The sequence below is a fragment of the Chrysemys picta genome, chromosome 18 (genome assembly GCF_011386835.1).
Source record: "Chrysemys picta bellii isolate R12L10 chromosome 18, ASM1138683v2, whole genome shotgun sequence".
In the NCBI taxonomy this organism is placed as follows: domain Eukaryota; kingdom Metazoa; phylum Chordata; order Testudines; family Emydidae; genus Chrysemys; species Chrysemys picta.
Window position 1 is genome coordinate 17,903,388 of NC_088808.1, and position 19,087 is coordinate 17,922,474.

General features: G+C 46.1%; 2 protein-coding genes across 5 annotated transcripts in view; one reads left to right on the forward strand and one right to left on the reverse strand.

Annotated features, from left to right (window-relative positions):
* The window catches only part of LOC135976492 (spidroin-1-like), a 925,731-nt gene that overhangs the window by 529,690 nt on the left and 376,954 nt on the right, over window positions 1-19,087 (forward strand). The window lies entirely within an intron of this gene.
* The window catches only part of VAV2 (vav guanine nucleotide exchange factor 2), a 310,659-nt gene that overhangs the window by 60,788 nt on the left and 230,784 nt on the right, over window positions 1-19,087 (reverse strand). For all 4 annotated transcript variants that reach the window (XR_010593637.1, XM_065572399.1, XM_008169092.3 and 1 more), the window contains one exon: window positions 5,419-5,521. Coding sequence is in view for 3 of the 4 variants with exons in the window: in XM_065572399.1 (XP_065428471.1) it covers window positions 5,419-5,521 (103 nt within the window). In the remaining variant the exon portion in view is untranslated. The remainder of the gene's footprint in view (window positions 1-5,418; window positions 5,522-19,087) is intronic.

Genomic DNA, 19,087 nt, shown 5'->3' on the forward strand with positions numbered 1-19,087 from the left:
CTTTAATGTGTCATTCAGTGACCGCAAACTTCCAACCAACACAAGCTCAGGAAGCCAGAAACCAAATTTTCAATCATTTATGTGAAAGGGATCCATTTCTGTCTGCAAAATTTTGGGTGAAATCCTGGCTCCGCTGAAGTTAATGGCAAAACTCCCATTGGGTTTAATTTCACCCTTTGCATGTACTATACAATTTACATAGAGGACTATAACCAAAAGATGTCAGTCAAAAGAAAAAGTGCCTCCCTCTCTCTCTCGTTTTTTGTTTAAAAAAAAAAAAAAAACTTTGTTTGCTTGTGTGAAGCTCACAAGTATCTAAATGGGACTTACGTGGTACACTTATATGGGTTACCAGTGTTGCCAACCCCCGTGATTTTATCCCGACTCTCTCATTTGGTGCTTTTCTTAAAGCCCCAGCTCCTGGAGTCATGTGATTATCTGAGAATCTTACTTTTCTAGAAGAAAGGAAAGCTAAGATTCTAGCCTTCATGGTTGCATAGAAAAGCTAGAAACAATGACCCCCCCCCAAATGCTCAAAAAACAGAAGACAAATACAAAATAACCCCACATGTATTTTTTTAATCTCATGATCTTTAGCACAATCTCATAATTTGTGGATGGGGCAGAGAGTCATGATTTTTGAATGTTTGGGGTTAAGCAGTAATGAGTCTGCAATAGGGGAGAATTACCACTCTTCGTACAACCCATATGAAAGTGTGCAAGACAGCATATTGGCCAGACAGAAACCAAACTCTTTTGGTCACTGTCTCCTACTTACCTGCATATATCTAATCTGAAGCATGCAGAAATATAAGCAAAACCAATTAACATTATACATTTGGTATTACAAAATGCTTTTTTTTTTTTTTTTAATGTCCACCAATTTTTCCTCAACATTTAGACAAAATTACAGGCCGCTATCATAAAAATAAAGAACTTTATGCTTTTGCTAAAGAGAAGGAAGGGAAGTCAGGAGCTAAGAAAACATTGAGGACCAGATCTTCAGCATGCGTGTATCAGAGTAGCTTCACCGGAGTCAGTCACTGACCTTCAGTGTCTGCATGAAGTTTAAAAATATTAAAAAGGGCATAATTATGAATTCATAGATCATAAGGCCAGAAGGAACCGTTAGATCATTTAGTCTGACCTCCCACATAACACAGACTAGACCCGAGAATATCATACAGTTATCTCCATATTGAGCACAATGACTTATGTCCAGCTACAGCACCTCTTCCAGAAATGCACCCAGTCTTGATGCGAAGACTTCAAAAGATGGAGAATCCATCACTCCCTTTGGTAGTTCGCTCCCATGATTACTCACCCGCACTGTTACAAAGGCCTTGTTTCTAAACACTTTCCCAGAATTCATCTGGTTTTAACTTCCAGCCACTGGTTCTTAACAGGACTTTCTCCACTAAATTAAAGAGACCTTTGAGTAACCAGTATTTTCCTCCCCATTATCAAATCACGTTATGATCTTCTTTTGGATAAACCAAACCGACTGATCTCCTTGGGTATCTCTACACCGCACCTGGGAGCAAGCTTCCCAGCCCAAGTCCACACACTTGTGTTAGTGGGGCTTGTGCTAGCGCTCTAAAAATGGCTGTGTAGACCAGTGCTCCTCAAAGCCGGTCTGCTGCTTGTTCAGGGAAAGCCCCTGGCAGGCCGGGCCAGTTTGTTTACCTGCTGCATCCGCAGGTTTGGCGGATCGCAGCTCCCACTGGCCGCGGTTCGCCGCTTCAGGACAATGGGGGCTGCGGGAAGGATGGCCAGCACATTTCTTGGCCCACGCCGCTTCCAGCAGCCCCCATCGGCCTGGAGCAGCGAATCGCAGCCAGTGGGAGCCACAATCGGCTGAACCTGCGGATGCGGCAGGTAAACAAACTGGCCCGGACCGCCAGGGGCTTTCCCTGAACAAGCGGCGGCCCGACTTTGAGGAGCACTGGTGTAGACGACGTGACTTGGGCTCTTGAGTCTGGCAGGGCAGGGGCTGGAGGGTTGGGCTTGACAGCTCAAGCCACAATGCCAAGGCAACATCTACACAGCTATTTTGAGCAAGCTAGTGGGAGCCCTGCTAACACAAGTCTGCGGAGCAGGGCTTTCGCTCTCAGGGGCAGTGTAGACACACCCGCTAAGTCTCTCACTACAGGTCACTTTGTGAGTGTCTTAAGGAGCTTACTGTTTGAATTTTCATTGAGAACAATCGAGTCTTTTTTTTTTTTTTTTTTTTTTTTGAAGGGGGCCTCCGGGAAGGCGGCTGTTGCTTGAAAGGTCATTTTTAGGTGGCTGGGATATTGTTTCCCCTTGCTGCAAGATCCCGTTGGTTGCCGCCCTACATGGTGTAACATCTGAGACCAGATGTTCAAAAAAGGCCCACATCCAATGTGCTGAGTGCTTCAGAAAACCCAGCTCCAGCTGGGAGTGCCGAACCCGGCCGAAAATTCCGGCCTCAATATGGCTGGGGACAAGCCAGGGTTTGCACCAACTCGGCTAATAGCACTTCCCAAGTCCCCATTAGTTCAACGGGCTGAATGTCTTTAGTTTACGTCTACACTATGAGCTAGGGGTGTGACTCCCAGTTTGCACCAGCGCACTAAAAATATTGTAGCAGCCATGGATAGCACGGGCCGCAGCGGCACAGGCTACGATAGCTGCAAACTCCATCTTGCCCCGGGAATCAGCCTAAGTGAGGCTGCACCTTCTGCTGAACCGAGGCTATACACACAAAACCTGCATCTTGCATCATCACCCTGTTCTCAAAACGATGGTGATAGGACACAAGTTGAGATCTTGGGCTAACAGAGAGGTGCATCAAAGCGTCAGGCATGAGAAAAGCAGCATGGAGCTGTGAGAGCCAGCAGGGGGCCGCACCTTTAAAACATCAGTCTGATTCTAAGCCTTCCAATAACCACCTTCCTTGAAAGCTATAAAAATAAATCTCACACTTGTTACACCCATTTAAACCTCTGATGGGAGCAGAATCCTGCTTGGGAACAACAGCATGCATGGATGTATATATTTGGTTGGCATCTTTTAACTTGCATTTTTTATTGACATCTTCACATTTTACCAACATGCATTAACTTGAAAGCATTCAGCAGTTACTTCGAAGATACTGAGGGAAGGGAAATGGTTTATTGGATTTTTAAATCCGAGGCTAAAGCTTTTATTAATCAGCCATTAACAACAATATTCAGGACAGCATAACAAAATCTGAGGTTGTAAATATGAAATATGCAAAATGGGCTATCACAACCAGTGTGAACGAATTCCAGGATTCTACGAGAAGCACGTCAGGCACAGATTGCTTCCAGAAATCTGGGGGAATCACAAGTGGGGAGGTTTTCCTTCATTTTAACCTTACTTGCACTGGGGAATTCTACCCCAAAAATCCCACTAACGGCAGCAGTAGAAGTCCTAGTGCAAATAAAGCTTCTGCGGGTGGATGTCTTAGGTTGCATCTACATTTTGAGCGGGGGGTCTGATTCCCAGCTTGTGTAGACACACTCACGCTAGCTCTCATCTGAGCTAGTGCACTAAAAATAGTCGTGTGGCCGTGGCAGCGCGGGCTAGCTGCCCTGAGTACAACCCGCCTGAACCCCGGAGGTATGTACTCGCGGCAGCTTGTACTGTGCCGTTGCTGCCTCTGTTACTGCAGCTACATTACTTTTAGTGCCCTAGCTCAGATGAGAGTATGTCTAGGGGAGCTGGGAATCACAGCCCTAACTTGTAGTGTGAACGTAGCCTTAGCGATAAAAATGCCAGTAGCTACCGGTGTTTCCACCAGTGCTAAGATCAGTGCAGCTAACCCAGAACTAGCACCAGTGGGAATTCCTTTATCACGGTGCTTAGCACAGAAACAGCCTCACAACCTGACCCTGGGCGTTGCTGAGCCCCCTCAATTGACACTGACTTATGGGTGCAACCTCTCAAGGCTGGGCCTTCAGAGACTCTGATTCTGATCCCAATTAAACTAGCAGACTCTCCGTCGACGTCAATGAGTTACACCAGGGGTAGAACTGAGGAGAGATCAGAGCACACTTTCCTGGCAGCTCAACGACAGAGTTTGCATCCTGGGCTCACTCGGACTCTGTAAAGCGAAGTTCTTGCCAACCCACACCGCCGATTGCCAGCTGCAGCAATCTGTGATTTACGATTACAGGTCTCACTCAGGGAATTTAATTGACCAGTGAACTTGTCCATTTATCCCGCTTTCTCCCAGAGTTATGAATCTTGGCAGCTGTAGTGTGCAGCCAGAAGACAGTAATTAGAATCTACACGGATCCCGGGGGGTGGAAGAATTTCAACTGAATCTCAAGAAGATGGCTATTCATGCTCCAGTGATGAGTTCTCTTGAAATTTTGCACCAGCAGAAACAACAAATGTAGTGCATCTAAACGTTTAGCTGGGAAAAGAGCCTCCTTGGCTTTTTTCCTTTTTCATGATACTAATTATTTGGTAGCATGCTCCAGGAGAACATTTTCCATGTGCATTTAGTGTAATATACCCCTCTGTTCCTAGAGGACACACCGCTTTGTTCACAAAGTAAATGCTCTAAGGGAGAAATTCTCCGCCATGCAGAGTAACGTAGGCAGCACTTAAGTCCTCAAAATAGGACTTACGTGGTTGGTTGGTGTTGTCCTGACCCCTCTGCACAGGGGAGAATTTCATTCCTGAAAGATTCCTGACAAAGCTTGGTACCACAGAAGCAATAGGGACTGATCCAAGGCCCACTGAAATCAACATGAGCCTTTCCATTGGTGTCCATGGGCCCTTAAAGCCTAGAGCTCTGTTACAATTCCCAACCTCGTGTAGCTTTTGGCTGCGACTTTCAAAGCTGACTAATGGATTTGGATGCTCAAATACCCATTAAAATTAATTCAGGGAGTCAGGCATCCAACCCTCCTAGGCAGCTTTGTAAATCTTAGCCTTAGGATATACCAGAGCAGGTAGATCTTAAATGGTACAGTAAAAATACCCAAGAGAAAAACTACATCTTCATTGCAAATATCTGCCAACTCTCTCCTAGATCTAAGAATACTTGCAGTGTAAGACACACAACAGGCTAAGCGTGCAGGTATGAGTCACATCTCTCGCCTTAGAAAGGGATGAAGTGACACACACTGCTTTGACTTAGCAGTGAGTTACTATTTTTGCACTTCCTTTACAACAGGGATTTCTTAGCACTTCTTTCTGCCCATCCTTTAGCTGACAGCACCATGGAAAGCCTTTGAGAAACCCTACAGGATCAGCTTAATCACTCTTCTCACTGTCTCCCTTTCCCCGCCCCCCAGCTCATTTCCAAGGAATGACTCAAAACAAGTTTGAGATCATTATCTTTCATCGGCGGGTGCACTGTGTGTTTGTTTTTAAGCCCCCTTCAAGATATGGTATTTAAAATGCATCAATTGTTACCATAGGTTGTTGAACTTCCACCTTGATGATATCTTCGTAGATATCATCGCCTTCATCTTCACAAGGGACGCAGTCGTAAATATCCTCCCCCAGATCATGTTCACTGAAAGGAAAACAAGAGGATTTAGAAATACAGAGGATACATTCGCTATAGGTAGATTATGCAAGCGAGCTACAGCTACCAGTAAAGAATGGGGGAGGGGGAAGAGGGAGAAAACCCAAAAAACTGTAATGTAAATAAAATAAATTAATGGCGATATCCTATCTCCTAGAACTGGAAGGGACCTTGAAAGGTCATCGAGTCCAGCCCCCTGCCTTCACTAGCAGGACCAAGTACTGATTTTTGCCCCAGATCCCTAAGTGGCCCCCTCAAGGATTGAACTCACAACCCTGGGTTTAACAGGCCAATGCTCAAATCACTGAGCTATCCCTCCTCATTTCTCTTTTCCATTTTGCATTGAGGAGGTACTTTTTTGGTATCAGCTACCGCAGTATGATTTCACCTCCACACCTCCCACTCAGATGCTGGAACGATGCAAAACACTTTGCGGTATAAGCCATCATCACAAGGTAACATGGTCTAGTGGATAGGAAACTGGAGTGGGAGTCAGGAGCTCTGGGTTCTACTCTTGGCTCTGCCTTGGGCAGCTCACTTGACTTCTCTGTGCACTTTTATTTCCCTCCCCTGCTTTTGTCTGTCTTCTTTATTAGACTGGGAGCTTTGCCGGACAGCGACCATCTCGCTAAGTGTTTGCGCTTTTACCTGGGGCCTTTGGGCACTACTGCAACCCAAATGACACCTACATTGACACCAGTGTCTAAGGTCAAACTCCACAGCTGTATTACTTCTAACCAACCAGCCTATTTCAAACATCGTGGCACCAAACGCTGCAGCTATTTACAGCACTTTGTCTGTTCTAAGCACTGGGCAGACATCAGTTAATCAGTCCTGCCAACACCCCTGGGAGGCTCACAGATTCATCGATTCCAAGAGCAGAAGGGACCATTGTGATCATCCCGTCTGACCTCCCAGGAGATGTGGACACTGCACACTAAGCCCGGGCTCTGACTCAGGGTGGAGCCCAAGGCCCTCTTCTGTCCACACACAGATCAGTCTGACTCAGGTCAGCAAGCACTCAGGACACTGCTAGGCAGGTAGGTCAGAGCCCAAGTCCCACCGTGACTTGGTTCCAAGCCCTGTCACTTTGGAGTGTGGATGCAGTTCAAGCCGCAGACCCGAACCAGAAGGCTGGCATAGTACAGTATGGATGTGTTAGCATGACTGAGAGACCTGGGTCCAGCAATGGTAAACCCAGGTTTACAATGCAGTGTGGATGCTCAAGGATAGGCTTGGGAACATCAGGTCTACAAGGCTGGGTCCCACAGACCTGGGCTTAGTGTGCAGTGTAGACAGGCTACAGCCAAGATCGGGGCCAAGATGCAGGGTACTATAGAAACACCGAGTGAGAGTCCCTGCCCCGAAGAGCATTATTACTCTATTTTACATATGGGGAACCAACTGAGAGGTGAGGGGACATGCCCAAGGTCACACAGGAAATCGGGGGCAGAGGCAGCATTAGACCACAAGTCCTCCTCACTCCCAGCCCTGTGCTCATTCCTCCAGAAACTGTTGCCTTCCGACTGGCTTGGGGGAAATGCAAGGCTGACGAGGCACCTGAAAACAGATGTGCACCCAGTTGCTTTTTCGCTATGAAGCGGATGAAAGGAACAGGATCAATGTTCTTGACACTTGGTTATTCTTTCAGCTGCCCCACGGTGCTGATGAACTGACAGCACATGAAGCAATTGGCCATTTATTCCTATTCCACTTAGTAAACACCGGCTCAGACCCTGAGCTACTATCGATCAGCGTAGCTCCATTGCCTCAGATGGATCTAAGCCAACTTACACCAGCTGATGGATCTCGCATTTTATCCACGGTGCCAAATTCAGACCTGGGCCAGCTCCATTGGCTCCAACAGATTTGCCCTCATGTACACCAGGGATGAATCTGGCCCACAGGGGGGCCTGGAGCTGTAGCTCATACGCTCTTTATTGGTTGTATTGGCACTGTAACAGCACTCAAAGGCCGCAGATAGGGCTGGGACCTGCCTGTAGTAGCTGATGTACAAACACATATTAAAACACAGACCTGGCGCTGAAGAGCTTAGAATCTAGACTTTACTCATTGACACATGCACATACCCCGCAGAGAGAGAATGAGTGACTGTGAGCAGCAGAAAAATAATTCTGTGTAGATTTTTACAGTCTTATTTTTCAGTTGCTAAATATCTGTTGCTAAATATCTATTACTCTGACCATCTCCTATATGTCTGATACCACACTTACACTCTGTTACCCACATTCCCAAAGCCGTCCGTATCCCGACGCATAATTATAAGTAGGCTTGGCACAATTAAGGTTTTATTTTTTTTAAATAATTTTGACAGGTAACATCAATGTTTATTTTTTAAGCATTTTTTAATCAATTTAAATTTTCACAGTTGTGGGCATTTATTGGGGGTGGGGGTCCAGATGGTTATTGTTTAATGATAGTAGACACTGAAATTGAAAAAGTTAAAGCTTTATATAACCCAAATTGTCAACATCACATATCAAACTATACAGTGTCTATGTCCTTAAATCAAACTCTAACAAGTTCTCAAGCAGCACTTGTCTTTCTTTACCTATCTGTACATTTTGATCATCAGCAAAGAAAATATTTTGTCATCAGTTTCTGAGTGAACGGGGAAAATCGACATTTACCGATAAAAATCTACTCCTTCCAAGCCTAATTATAAGTGTTAATGGGCTTAATAAATTCTACAGGGTTAAAAACAGTGCTGTGGCTCTGAGACCTTGAACTGTCAGGTTAAGTTTATGCTAACAGTTGCCTGGGCTGTAAACTTCCAAAAGGGCATCGGAACTGTGTCCTTTCCCTTTCTTTTAACTCAGAAACGCTTGTGGCGATCTTGCAACTGAAACACAAGGCTTTGTTTCTTGTAGCACAAGGGGAAATATTGCCGCTCTGTGCCAACACTTTCTTTAAACGCTGCGTGTGATAGAATCACGCATCCTGTGTTCAAAGCTATACTCTGGCAACCTTTGCTTGCACAAGTCATTGAAATGCTAGAGAAGATCCCTACACAGCCAGAGGAACAAGGACGGTTCAGGCGGAGGAGAGAGCAGCACAAAAAGACTATATTTAAGCAACAGATCTTTATTGTTATTTTTTATTAATAAATATAATTATTATGGCAGTGCACAGAGACTCTGATTGGGCCCCACTGTGCTGCTAGGTTCTGTGCTGACACAGATCCCAGATCTGGAGTCAGATCCATATGGATGTGCTCCTGCACATGCATGGGGCCCCGCTGACTTTCATGGGACTCTGCACACGTCCACACGTCCAACGGGGTAGATCCAACTGGGGAAATCAGGATGCAAGAGGAAGACACAGAGATGACAGCCACATTCAAATAGTCATTGCCCACTCCCATGATTTTACCGTGAGTCTTGTGATTTTTGATGTGTTTCTTAAAGCCCCAGCTCCTGGAGTCATGTGAATACATGCAAATCTCAGCTTTCATTGTTACAGAGTGAGTTTCTACCTTGATGGTTGAGAGAAAAACTTGAAAACACAACTCAAGTGCACCCTAAAGACTTATGGGGAAAAAAGCAGAAGGCAAATAAGAAGAAGCCAACATTTTGTAAAAGTCTCATGATTTTTACACCAATCTCATGATTTTTGAACACTTGGGATTGGTGATATTGAACTAGAAACATGAACCTGGCCTCAGCTTGATTTTAAACATATTTCATTTACTTTATACACACAGACACACACAGACACACACACACACACACACACACACACTAGATCAAAGAAACATGGGCTTTGGATTTACAGGGTTTGTTTCATTCAGTGGCTCAGTAAATCTAAAAGAGGCTAAATGCTGATCTCATGTATTCTGATGTATTATTTATACTGAGGTAGCATGTACCAGTCACTGATCAGGGATGCACTGTGCTAGGCACTGTACAAACATGGTAATACAAATAATAAAATAAATAATCACCATCATCATCCCTGGACTGAGGGGCTTGCGATCTAAGCAAATCCACCCTGCTTCTTTTAGGCTGCAGTAATAGTTACCTGCACTAAGCTTAGTGTAATATACCAGATTTGTGGGTAAAATGGTCTTTGACCTTCAATATCTTCCAAAGAGAAGAATCTGGGTTGAACAATGGCTGAGTCCACCCCCTGAGCGATTTCCGACTTGTCTCTGTGCTAGGCAATGTATTTTTAGAAGCCTGGATTTGAATTATTTTAACTCTCCCTAGAAAAAATATAAACAACTCTCCAGGATGAATCTCAAAGCAAACTGCTGACTGACCCAGCCAAAGATGCTAACACATCAATGCAGAGGTGGCTAAGAGGCACAGAGAATAATGTGATATTCTGCAGAATCATAGTTGACGGAGAGGCCTGCTTTCAGAACAGCTTTGAAGAGGGCAAACAAACATTCTTAGCTGTGTGAAGAACATCTCCTTCTGCCAGAAATAGAAGGGAGCACGTAGAGAGGAGCCGAATACTGTAGGCTCAGCAAGAGTCCCAGTGCCTTGCAACACAGAAGGAGAGAATAAGATAGACACAAAATCCAACTCAGGGTCAGGGCTGGCCAGACAACAAGACTGAAAATATTTGCAAAAGTGGGTTTTATTTCTCTTTTACGTGCCATTGTTTCCATTTCTAAATAGAGATGTAGTCAATAAAAGTATGTTTTGAAATAAATGCACCAGTGTGCTGCATCAACGCTGTTCCTACCAAGCGATACGTTGTAGCTGCGGTACTACCCACTAATAGCCAGCGATCCATCTTCCCTTTTTCCAAGCGTCGTCGCTGCAGTTATTATCTGTCCCAATATTGGTATTCTGAGCTCTTCTCCTCGGCCAGAGCGACTACCTCCAGATTCCCGATTTATCTTCCATTCCAGCCGGCACCCATCAGATTTCTAGCTGCATCCCCATACATCATTCTGCTGGCTGGAAAGTCATTAGGAAGCTTATGGTTGAGTTAATATCGCACCTGCTATTCCTTCTATCAGCCAGCAGGACGATGGACGGGGTGACAAAGATAAAAGCGCCCGGTGTGAAGCCCCCGAACGTTGCCAGCCCAGCACCCACATCTACTGCACCACCACGACGGGAAGTCTCAGTGTTCGGTGCCAGCGCATCGTTCTGTTTCCAGCTCCTGCCCTGCCCCTGGCTTCCCTGCAGTCCTCACTCTAACATGCATCCTGGCCACAGGGAACGACTGGAACAAAACCAACACTGTAGATCAAATGTCTCCTGGTCACATGGGCCCAAAACATAGACAGACTGACTGATAGTCTCCCAGCCTCGTGAGGCCCAGCTCAGTAACACGTAGACCTTTACATGCTGGGAAGTCTCAACGCTGGTGACAGAGCTCTGCCAGCCTGCTGCCAAAGCCCCCCAAGGATAAACAGAAGAGACAGCGTCGTTAACTTGCTCTAGATAGATGGCATGGGACCGCCATTTATCCCTTAAGAGCTTTTCTTGACAGCCCCTGTAGAAGCCTGATGTTAGGTAGAGAAATAGAACAAGGCAAGCAACAACCAGGGTGTCACCACCAAGGGCGCAGGCTGTGGGAAGCAGACATAATGAGGAAGAAAGCCCTTCACTGCAGCTAACATTGGACAACCTACTATACAAACCTCCCCTGCAACCAGCATTTAACTCCTAGCTCCCCAGGTCGAGGATTAATCTCTCCCTTTGATTAAGGCCAAGGAGTAAACCACAACCACATGAATGAGTGGGGTGGCCTTCCTGAGTTAAAAGTTGGCTGAAAGTCACAGATGGGTTAATGTCCACGGTACTGAGTACCCACACCACGCGCCGAAGTCGCTGGTGCTCAGTGCCTTTGGAAGTCAGGCCAAGGTTTCATATTGAGAAATCCCATGTGGCAGTTTACACCAAATGAAATCAGGAGGGGGTGGGACTTCAGGGTTGCTGGTTTTTTTAGCTTATGCCCAAATAAATGTGTTAGTCTCTAAGGTGCCACAAGTACTCCTCGTTCTTTTTGCCGATACAGATTGACACGGCGACCACTCAGAAACCTGTTTTTTTTAAATCATTTTACATGCGTATTGTCCACCACCAGGAACTGAAGCCAGATCTTCAGGCACTAAAAACATGAGTCTCTACCATTTGACACTAAAGGAGTCATTCCTCTAGGTGGAAGCAGTAGCAGGCTCCCATCCTTGGTGGACCAGCCACTAAGCGTGGGACGCTGAATACAGAATGAACAGTGATTCACATGACATGTTACAGACAATGGAGTGTAAATATCCCATAGGGTAAAAGTTGATTCGGTGATTTATTTTCACTGAGGATTTGACTCTTCCATCCCCACATTCATTCCAGTGTATTTCTCCCAGAGTTTCCCCTCCTTTCTTCTTTAATCCTCTGAATCGGCTTCTTGCGAAGGTTCCCACCCTTGACCATAAGCACCCTGCTGTCTTTTACAGCCACTGACTAGCAGCAACGTCATTAGGACTAGATTGCCCCCACAGGCCCAATGCAAAAAGCTCAGAACTCTCCTTCCGGCCTCCTCCAGTCAGCCCATCTCTCTCAGCGTTAAGGGACGCTGGTAAGACAGACAAGCCCTCCCTCAAACTAAGACTGGGGTCTTGCACTGCAATTATGCTCCTAATATCAAAGTGCAAAGCATTCTCTGAATGACAGGCTGCAACAGCCTTAATACACAACAGCCCTGGAGTCGGCACAAACACTGAAAAACACAAGCATCAGTTAGATGAATCCATACTGGGGCCGAAGCGTCGGAATTTAGGGGAGAGGGAACATTGCTAATTCCCACTAAGAACCAGAAGAGACACTAACAATGACAGAATTGTGTGTGGGAGCCGCTGAGAGAAATGCATGTAGCTGTTACTCACACAAGCAGTCTCACTGATAACAGTGATTAACATGATTAAAAGCTCCAGAACGGTCCATTAACACCTCAACAGGAATTTTGTTTGCTTATTTTGACACCTGTGGCTTTTCCGTTGATCATTAATGCTCACGCTTCCTAATGCAGCCCAGCACTTAGTAAAAGCAAAGGATGATCCTGTAGTTAGAAGAGATCAGGAATAAGAACACTGAGGTTCTATTCCCAGCTCTGCGACAGACTTGCTGTGTGATCTTGGGCAAGTTATTTAACCTCTTTGTGCCTCGATTTCCTCGTCTGTAGAATGGGGATGACGATACCCACATCACACCCATATGCATCCGAAGAAGTGGGCTGTAGTCCACGAAAGCTTATGCTCTAATAAATTTGTTAGTCTCTAAGGTGCCACAAGTCCTCCTGTTCTTCTTTTTCCACATCACAGGAGAGATGGTGGGAAGCAATTTGAGTCTGTCATTTAAGACAGATCCGTAAATGCAAAATTCTAGAGAAGCTCCAATCAGCAAGCAGCGCTGGTATTACAATAATGAAGTCTCAGGACCTTATTTACGAAAAAAATTTCCTTTTAAACCTTTGCTGAGAAGTGGAGAGGGACTGCTATTCTTGTGGTGAACTATCAAATGTGTAGAATCTCCCAGGACAGACTGTAGGTTGTAGAATCTTTCTGCTTTGTATATTACTGTTGACATCAGTGCTTTTCGCATATTGATTTTCATCGATCTTTGCAAGTCATGTGCCCCGGTTGGAAATAGAAGATTTTAGTCTGTGGCAACTTAATAACACGGCATCACAGTGACAATGAACAATGGCCAGATGCTCAGATGGCATAAATAGCATCATTCCATTGATTCAGTCAGAGACGTGCAATGTTAAGTCAGCTGAGGATCTGAGGTAAAATTTTCAAAAGATCCTCATTCCTGTTTTCAAAAGTAAAAAGTACATGTTACTCTTCATAGATAAATATGCTGTAAGACATGTGCTTGATGTAGTGAGTTTGTCAGGACTGAGGTGAGAGGAGTTTGCAAAGAATCAGGGATCCTTTGCTAAAGAGCCTCTGTGTCAAGGGACCGAAGTCACTTTTGAAAATAGGACATAAAGCTCCCCTCAGTCACATCAGTGGTTTTGAAAATTTTACCCTGGTCTATAAAGAATGATCTCCTTGCCGAAGGATTTTTTTAGTCACCTTATAAAAGTGTATAGCAGCAATATCATTCTCTATTCTACAAGATACAGTTCTCTGGTCTATAAAATGTGTTTTTAAAAAAAACCCAGGGAAAGGTTAAAACTTTCTATTAAATTCTACTGGACTTTTCATAAAGCTGCGGCATTGCTACTTGGTATCTTGGGAGGCGAAAAGAAGGATCTGACAGATACTGTGTCCAGGTTTAGAATCTGTCAAAGCAGCTGATTGCAAATATATGTTTGGAGAAAGATGCTGTATACAAAGGAAACCGAGACTGAAACTCACTACTCTTTGGAGGGAGATTCCTGGATAATGTAGGGCCAGAATTGTAGTTGTTTAATAATTTTTTTAAAGTTGTATAAAATCTAGTATTAATAGAAACATTTTAAGAGGAGTTTAAAATGAATTTTTAATTGAGTTATTTCAATGAATTATTTCTAAATGAATTATTTCTTTGTTCCTTCTGTGGTCCTAGCAATCCACACGTCACGATGTTATGGCAGAGCAGTCACTACTGCCAGTCCTAGTTGTTCTACCATCAGGAGACTAGTTTAAAATCATTATTTAAAACAGATCTTTATTTGCCTTGCTTTTGAGCCTTTAGTGGTCACTTTTTCCACACTTTTCTCTGCAACCATGAGAGCTAGAGACTTACTATTTTAAAATAAAAGCGGATATTCTCATGTAATCACCTGACTCCAGGAGCTGGGTCTTTAAGAAACCCCCAAATATTGCAAGACTGATCAGCAATGTACACAGAAACCAAAAAGTAAAACTGAGTAGAAAGAAGTGTGACTTTCCAGAATATTCACCCCAGTCCAGTGGGCCCAAATTATGCATTCCACAGCGTCAACCCCTTCCCAGCTAAGAGCTTCACAGAGACATGGGATATGAGCAATGGTACTGCAGGGATTGCTTCGTCGTATGCACTTGACAGAGAGTCCAACCCTGCTTCTGTTGAAACCAGGGCAAACCAGTGACACCAATGGCATCTGTATGATGTGCACTCCCCTGATAGAAACATTCACACCTTTCAACGTATGTGGTTGCCTGTACGTGCTGGACGGTGGCACTAACTTATCCTGTGTGGTCATATATCATGGAAAGGCCAGGGGAGAATCAGAGGTGGTACCACTTCCCTGCTTACATCAAGATACAGGCTGACAGGCCAGGGGGGGGGGAAATCAAAGGACAATTTACATTTTTGTTGCAGGACAGCGACCCAGGCGCAGCGTGGGGGACTGTGCTGTGCGCGCTAGTTTCTGGCTTTGAAGAGGTTTCTCGTTAGCCTGGCGGTTTGCAGCGTTGGGAATACTTGCGCAGAGGGGTCAATTTGTCAGTCAATATCTGAGTATCCGGCTACTTTCCTGCCTCAAACCTGCTTGTGAAGGAATTTTTTTTTTTTTTTTTTTTTTTGCGCGCCTTGAGTGATCTTTCCTGGCTAAGCAAGAACTATAGCCGGGATAGGCAACCTATGGCACGGGTGCCGAAGGTGGCACGCGAGCTGATTTTCAGTGGCACTCGCACTGCCCGGGTCCCAACCACCGGTCCAGGGGCTCTGCATTTTAATTTAATTTTAAATGAAGCTTCTTAAACATTTTAAAAACCTTATTTACTTTACATACAACAATAGTTTAGTTATATATTACAGACTCATAGAAAGAGACCTTCTAAGAACGTTAAAATGTATTACTGGCACGCGAAACCTTAAATCAGAGTGAATAAATGAAGACTCGGCACACCACTTCTGAAAGGTTGCCGACCCCTGAACTATAGGACTGCACAGGAATTGCTATAGAATCCTATCGGTTTCACCCAGATTACGTTCTGCAGGGCATTTCCATAAGCTGTGTTCCAGCAGCACTGCTCCCCTTACGAGTCTCGCACAACACCCTCTGTCTTTGCATGTGTGTATCCAAAGCCTTCCCACGGGACAATATGCTTTTCTGAGACAAAGCAAAGTTTGTCAGCAAATCTGTCCCTGGCGTGAGCGCACGAACCTCACTGGAGTTACACCAAGGGTGGACATGCCCCCAAACAAAACAAAACAAAAAAATGAGCTGCCAAACGGTCAGGATCCAGGGTCACTTTCTCTGAAAGTCTTGTAATGCTTTCCAGTGTACTGAAGAAGTCAGCTGTGCCCGACACATCAACGCGACTGTGTTTAAAGGACGGGAAATAGGAAAAAGTAGGATACGTTTTAATGCCTTGAGCAAAGCCATATTTAGGGTGTGTGTGTGTGTGTGTGTGTGTGTGTGTGTGTGTGTGTGTGTGTGTGTGTGTGTGTGTGTGTGTGTGTGTGTGTGTAAGTAAAACGTACCATAAAATATCCCAAATGACAAGCTGAAATGTGCTATTCTGGCCATAGGCTCTTTTTGTGCTGGGAGATGTAGAACCATCATTAAAATTGTTACCAGGAAACCAAAACGGCCATTCTGCCCAGGGTACATCATATGTCATTGTTAATTGGCGGGGGGTGGATGGGGAAGTAAGGCGGGGTCGAGGGAGAGGAGCCATGCAAAGCAAGTTGCCGTGGCACTAAAAGCAGAGAACCCAGGGAGCCCCTCCACTGCAAGGTGTAGGTAGCTGAAGGGCTCACTGGAGCGTGTGCGCTTCCACTTCACAATCATCCCCCTTTCTTTCCTTAATTCGAGCGATCCCCGGGAAAAGCACAGTGTTCCAAGCGCTGAGCATCTTCCAGCATCAGGCTCTAACTCTCCAATGGTCCCCACTTGCCAAGGGTGGGGAAGGCCAAACCACCTGGCGCGTGGTAACTGCTGCATTTTGGATTGTGGGTAGGAGGGATAGAGGAGACAGGTGCAGCAGAGAAGCGCCATTCGCACACTATCAATGCCTGCACGGCGCAAACCTAGGAAGAGCAAATGCACCGGGGTGATTGAGTCGGTGAGGAGCGTGACTAGGGCTAGAACGTTGGCACCCAAATCCTATTGACATTCAATGGGAGCCGGGCACCTAACTTCATAGATTCATAGATTATAGGACTGGAAGGGACCTCAAGAGGTCATCGAGTCCAGTCCCCTGCCCGCATGTCAGGACCAAATACTGTCTAGACCATCCCTGATAGACATTTATCTAACCTAGTCTTAAATATCTCCAGAGACGGAGATTCCACAACCTCCCTAGGCAATTTGTTCCAGTGTTTAACCACCCTGACAGTTAGGAACTTTTTCCTAATGTCCAACCTAGACCTCCCTTGCTGCAGTTTAAACCCATTGTTTCTGGTTCTATCCTTAGAGGCTAAGGTGAACAAGTTCTCTCCCTCCTCCTTATGACACCCTTTTAGATACCTGTAAACTGCTATCATGTCCCCTCTCAGTCTTCTCTTTTCCAAACTAAACAAACCCAATTCTTTCAGCCTTAGGCTCCTTGCAAAATCCCAGCCGTAAAGCTCCAAAAAATAATTTGGCTGAGGAGGATATGAGAAGAGACACAAAGCATCCGGCTCCCGATCCACCTCCCTCAATGCTCTTTTCATATCCGTCCTCCGCTCTCCTTTTCATGCCTTCGTCCATGCTACCCCCTATGCGCTCCCTGCTCCTTGTGCACCTTTCCTTCCTTCAGATCTTTGCACTGTTTGGAGCTCTGACCATCACCTGGCCCGCTGGTGTAAGGAGTCAGAACTGAATGATGCGTCCGGCTGTCACCCTCTTTCACACTTACTGTTCCGTTGACTTCAATGAGATTCTCGCACAAGTCAAGGGCACTTTGATTAGACTCTGATTGCAAACTGTGTCTCAGGGACCATGCCTTCCTCTGCACCTTGTAATGGACCCAAAACAAAGGGACCACTCAGAAAACCATAATTAGGGATAACAAGCCAAGCGGAGGGCCAGCCTCCCCCGAACACTCTGCTATTCCAAGCTTTAGCTTCACCTAAGCAGGGGCTGACATGAAACAAGTGCCCAACGGGAATTAGATTTAGACCAACAAACTCACGTCAGATTGGTCTCAGTGAACACCCATACCAGATGTGGCCAAACCACGGCTCACGAGCCACATGCGCCCCCCACAATCCTCCCCCCATAGGAGCCGACTCTGTGGATGCTCCAGGGCTGGAGCACCCATGGGGAAAAAATGGTGGGTGCTCAGCACCCACCAGCAGCCCCCCATCAGCTCCCCCCCCCCTCCCGCCCCACGCCTCCCGCCCATCGCGATTAGCGGGGGAGTGAGGACATGGAACGCTGGGAGGAGGGGACATAACAGGGCGGGAACCGGCGGGGCGGGGGTGGAGCAGGGGTGGGAAGAGGCGGGGCTGGGTAGGGCATTGGAAGAAGGGGTGGAGTGTTGGCAGGACCTGAAAGTCAGTATCTGTGTCTCTCTCCCCCACCCCCATTCTTTGCCTACCAAACTTGGGGGGAGAGATTTGGGCTTCTACCCTGCGGCAGGGTGGGAGGGCTAGGGACTTCTGCCCAGCAGGGAGAGGTGGTTGTCTCAGGGATTTAGCCCCGTAGGGGGTGGGGGTGGATGCCACAGCTTGGGGCTTCAGCCAGCTGTGCCCCACGCCCCGGCAGGCGCGCCCCACGGAGATGAAGCCCCGAGCCCCAGCAAGCACTGCCCGGTGAGGCAGGCTGCGAGTGTCCTGCGCCTCTCGAACTTATGAAGATCATCACATGTGGCTCAGAGGATCAGTAAGTTCTGCTACCCAACCCATAGCACTTGTCCTGGGGAACAGTGGCTCTCCTTCCAGCGACTGAAAGACAGGATTTTTAGATTCCAGCAGCTTTGACAATGTCCCTTGAAGCTTTTTAATTAGGGGAGAGGCATTTTTAAGGATGCAGACCTTGAAGGGCTACAGCTTAACTGCAGCTGGCTCTTTTTATCGATTTTTAGGAGGGTCTGAGTTGCAAAGTTCAGATCCAGATTTGCGCTTCCCCCAGTCGGAGGGGTGTCAGAATTCAGCAATCCGGCTCATTTACAGGGAGGGACCAAACACAGAACTTGGTTGTGCATCTGAACTTTGATATCCAGGTGTTAGATCTTAGGCCCGTCCGCTCAGAGTAGCTTCACTGGGGGCACCAGGAGCACCTACGTTCTCTGTGCCTTTGGGCAAGTCACTTCAGCTCTGTGCCTCTGTTCCCACCCGTGTCTGTTTAGATTGTAAATTCTTTGGGGGCAGAGACTCTCTCTCACTCCCTTTTCACAGTCACTAGCCCAATGCGGCCCCTTATCTCAATGGCTGCCTCTAGGCATTGCTGTCATATTCATAATCATCTCGAATTTTAAAAATAGACAAAAATTAAGCACTGTGAACGTACGACAGTAACTGCCAGTGGAGCGGTGACTGGTTTGTCTGATTTATTTGGAATCTGGCCACACAGGCACTATGAATAGGGGTTTCTGAAGTCTTGGGGATTGTCTAGATGGAGAGCTAGTACATGGCAAGCCAGGGTGTGAATCTAGAGAGCACTAGCCTGCCATGCACTCACTCATTATCCCCCCGTTTCAAAGAGCAGTAGGTCAAAATGCCCTGTGGA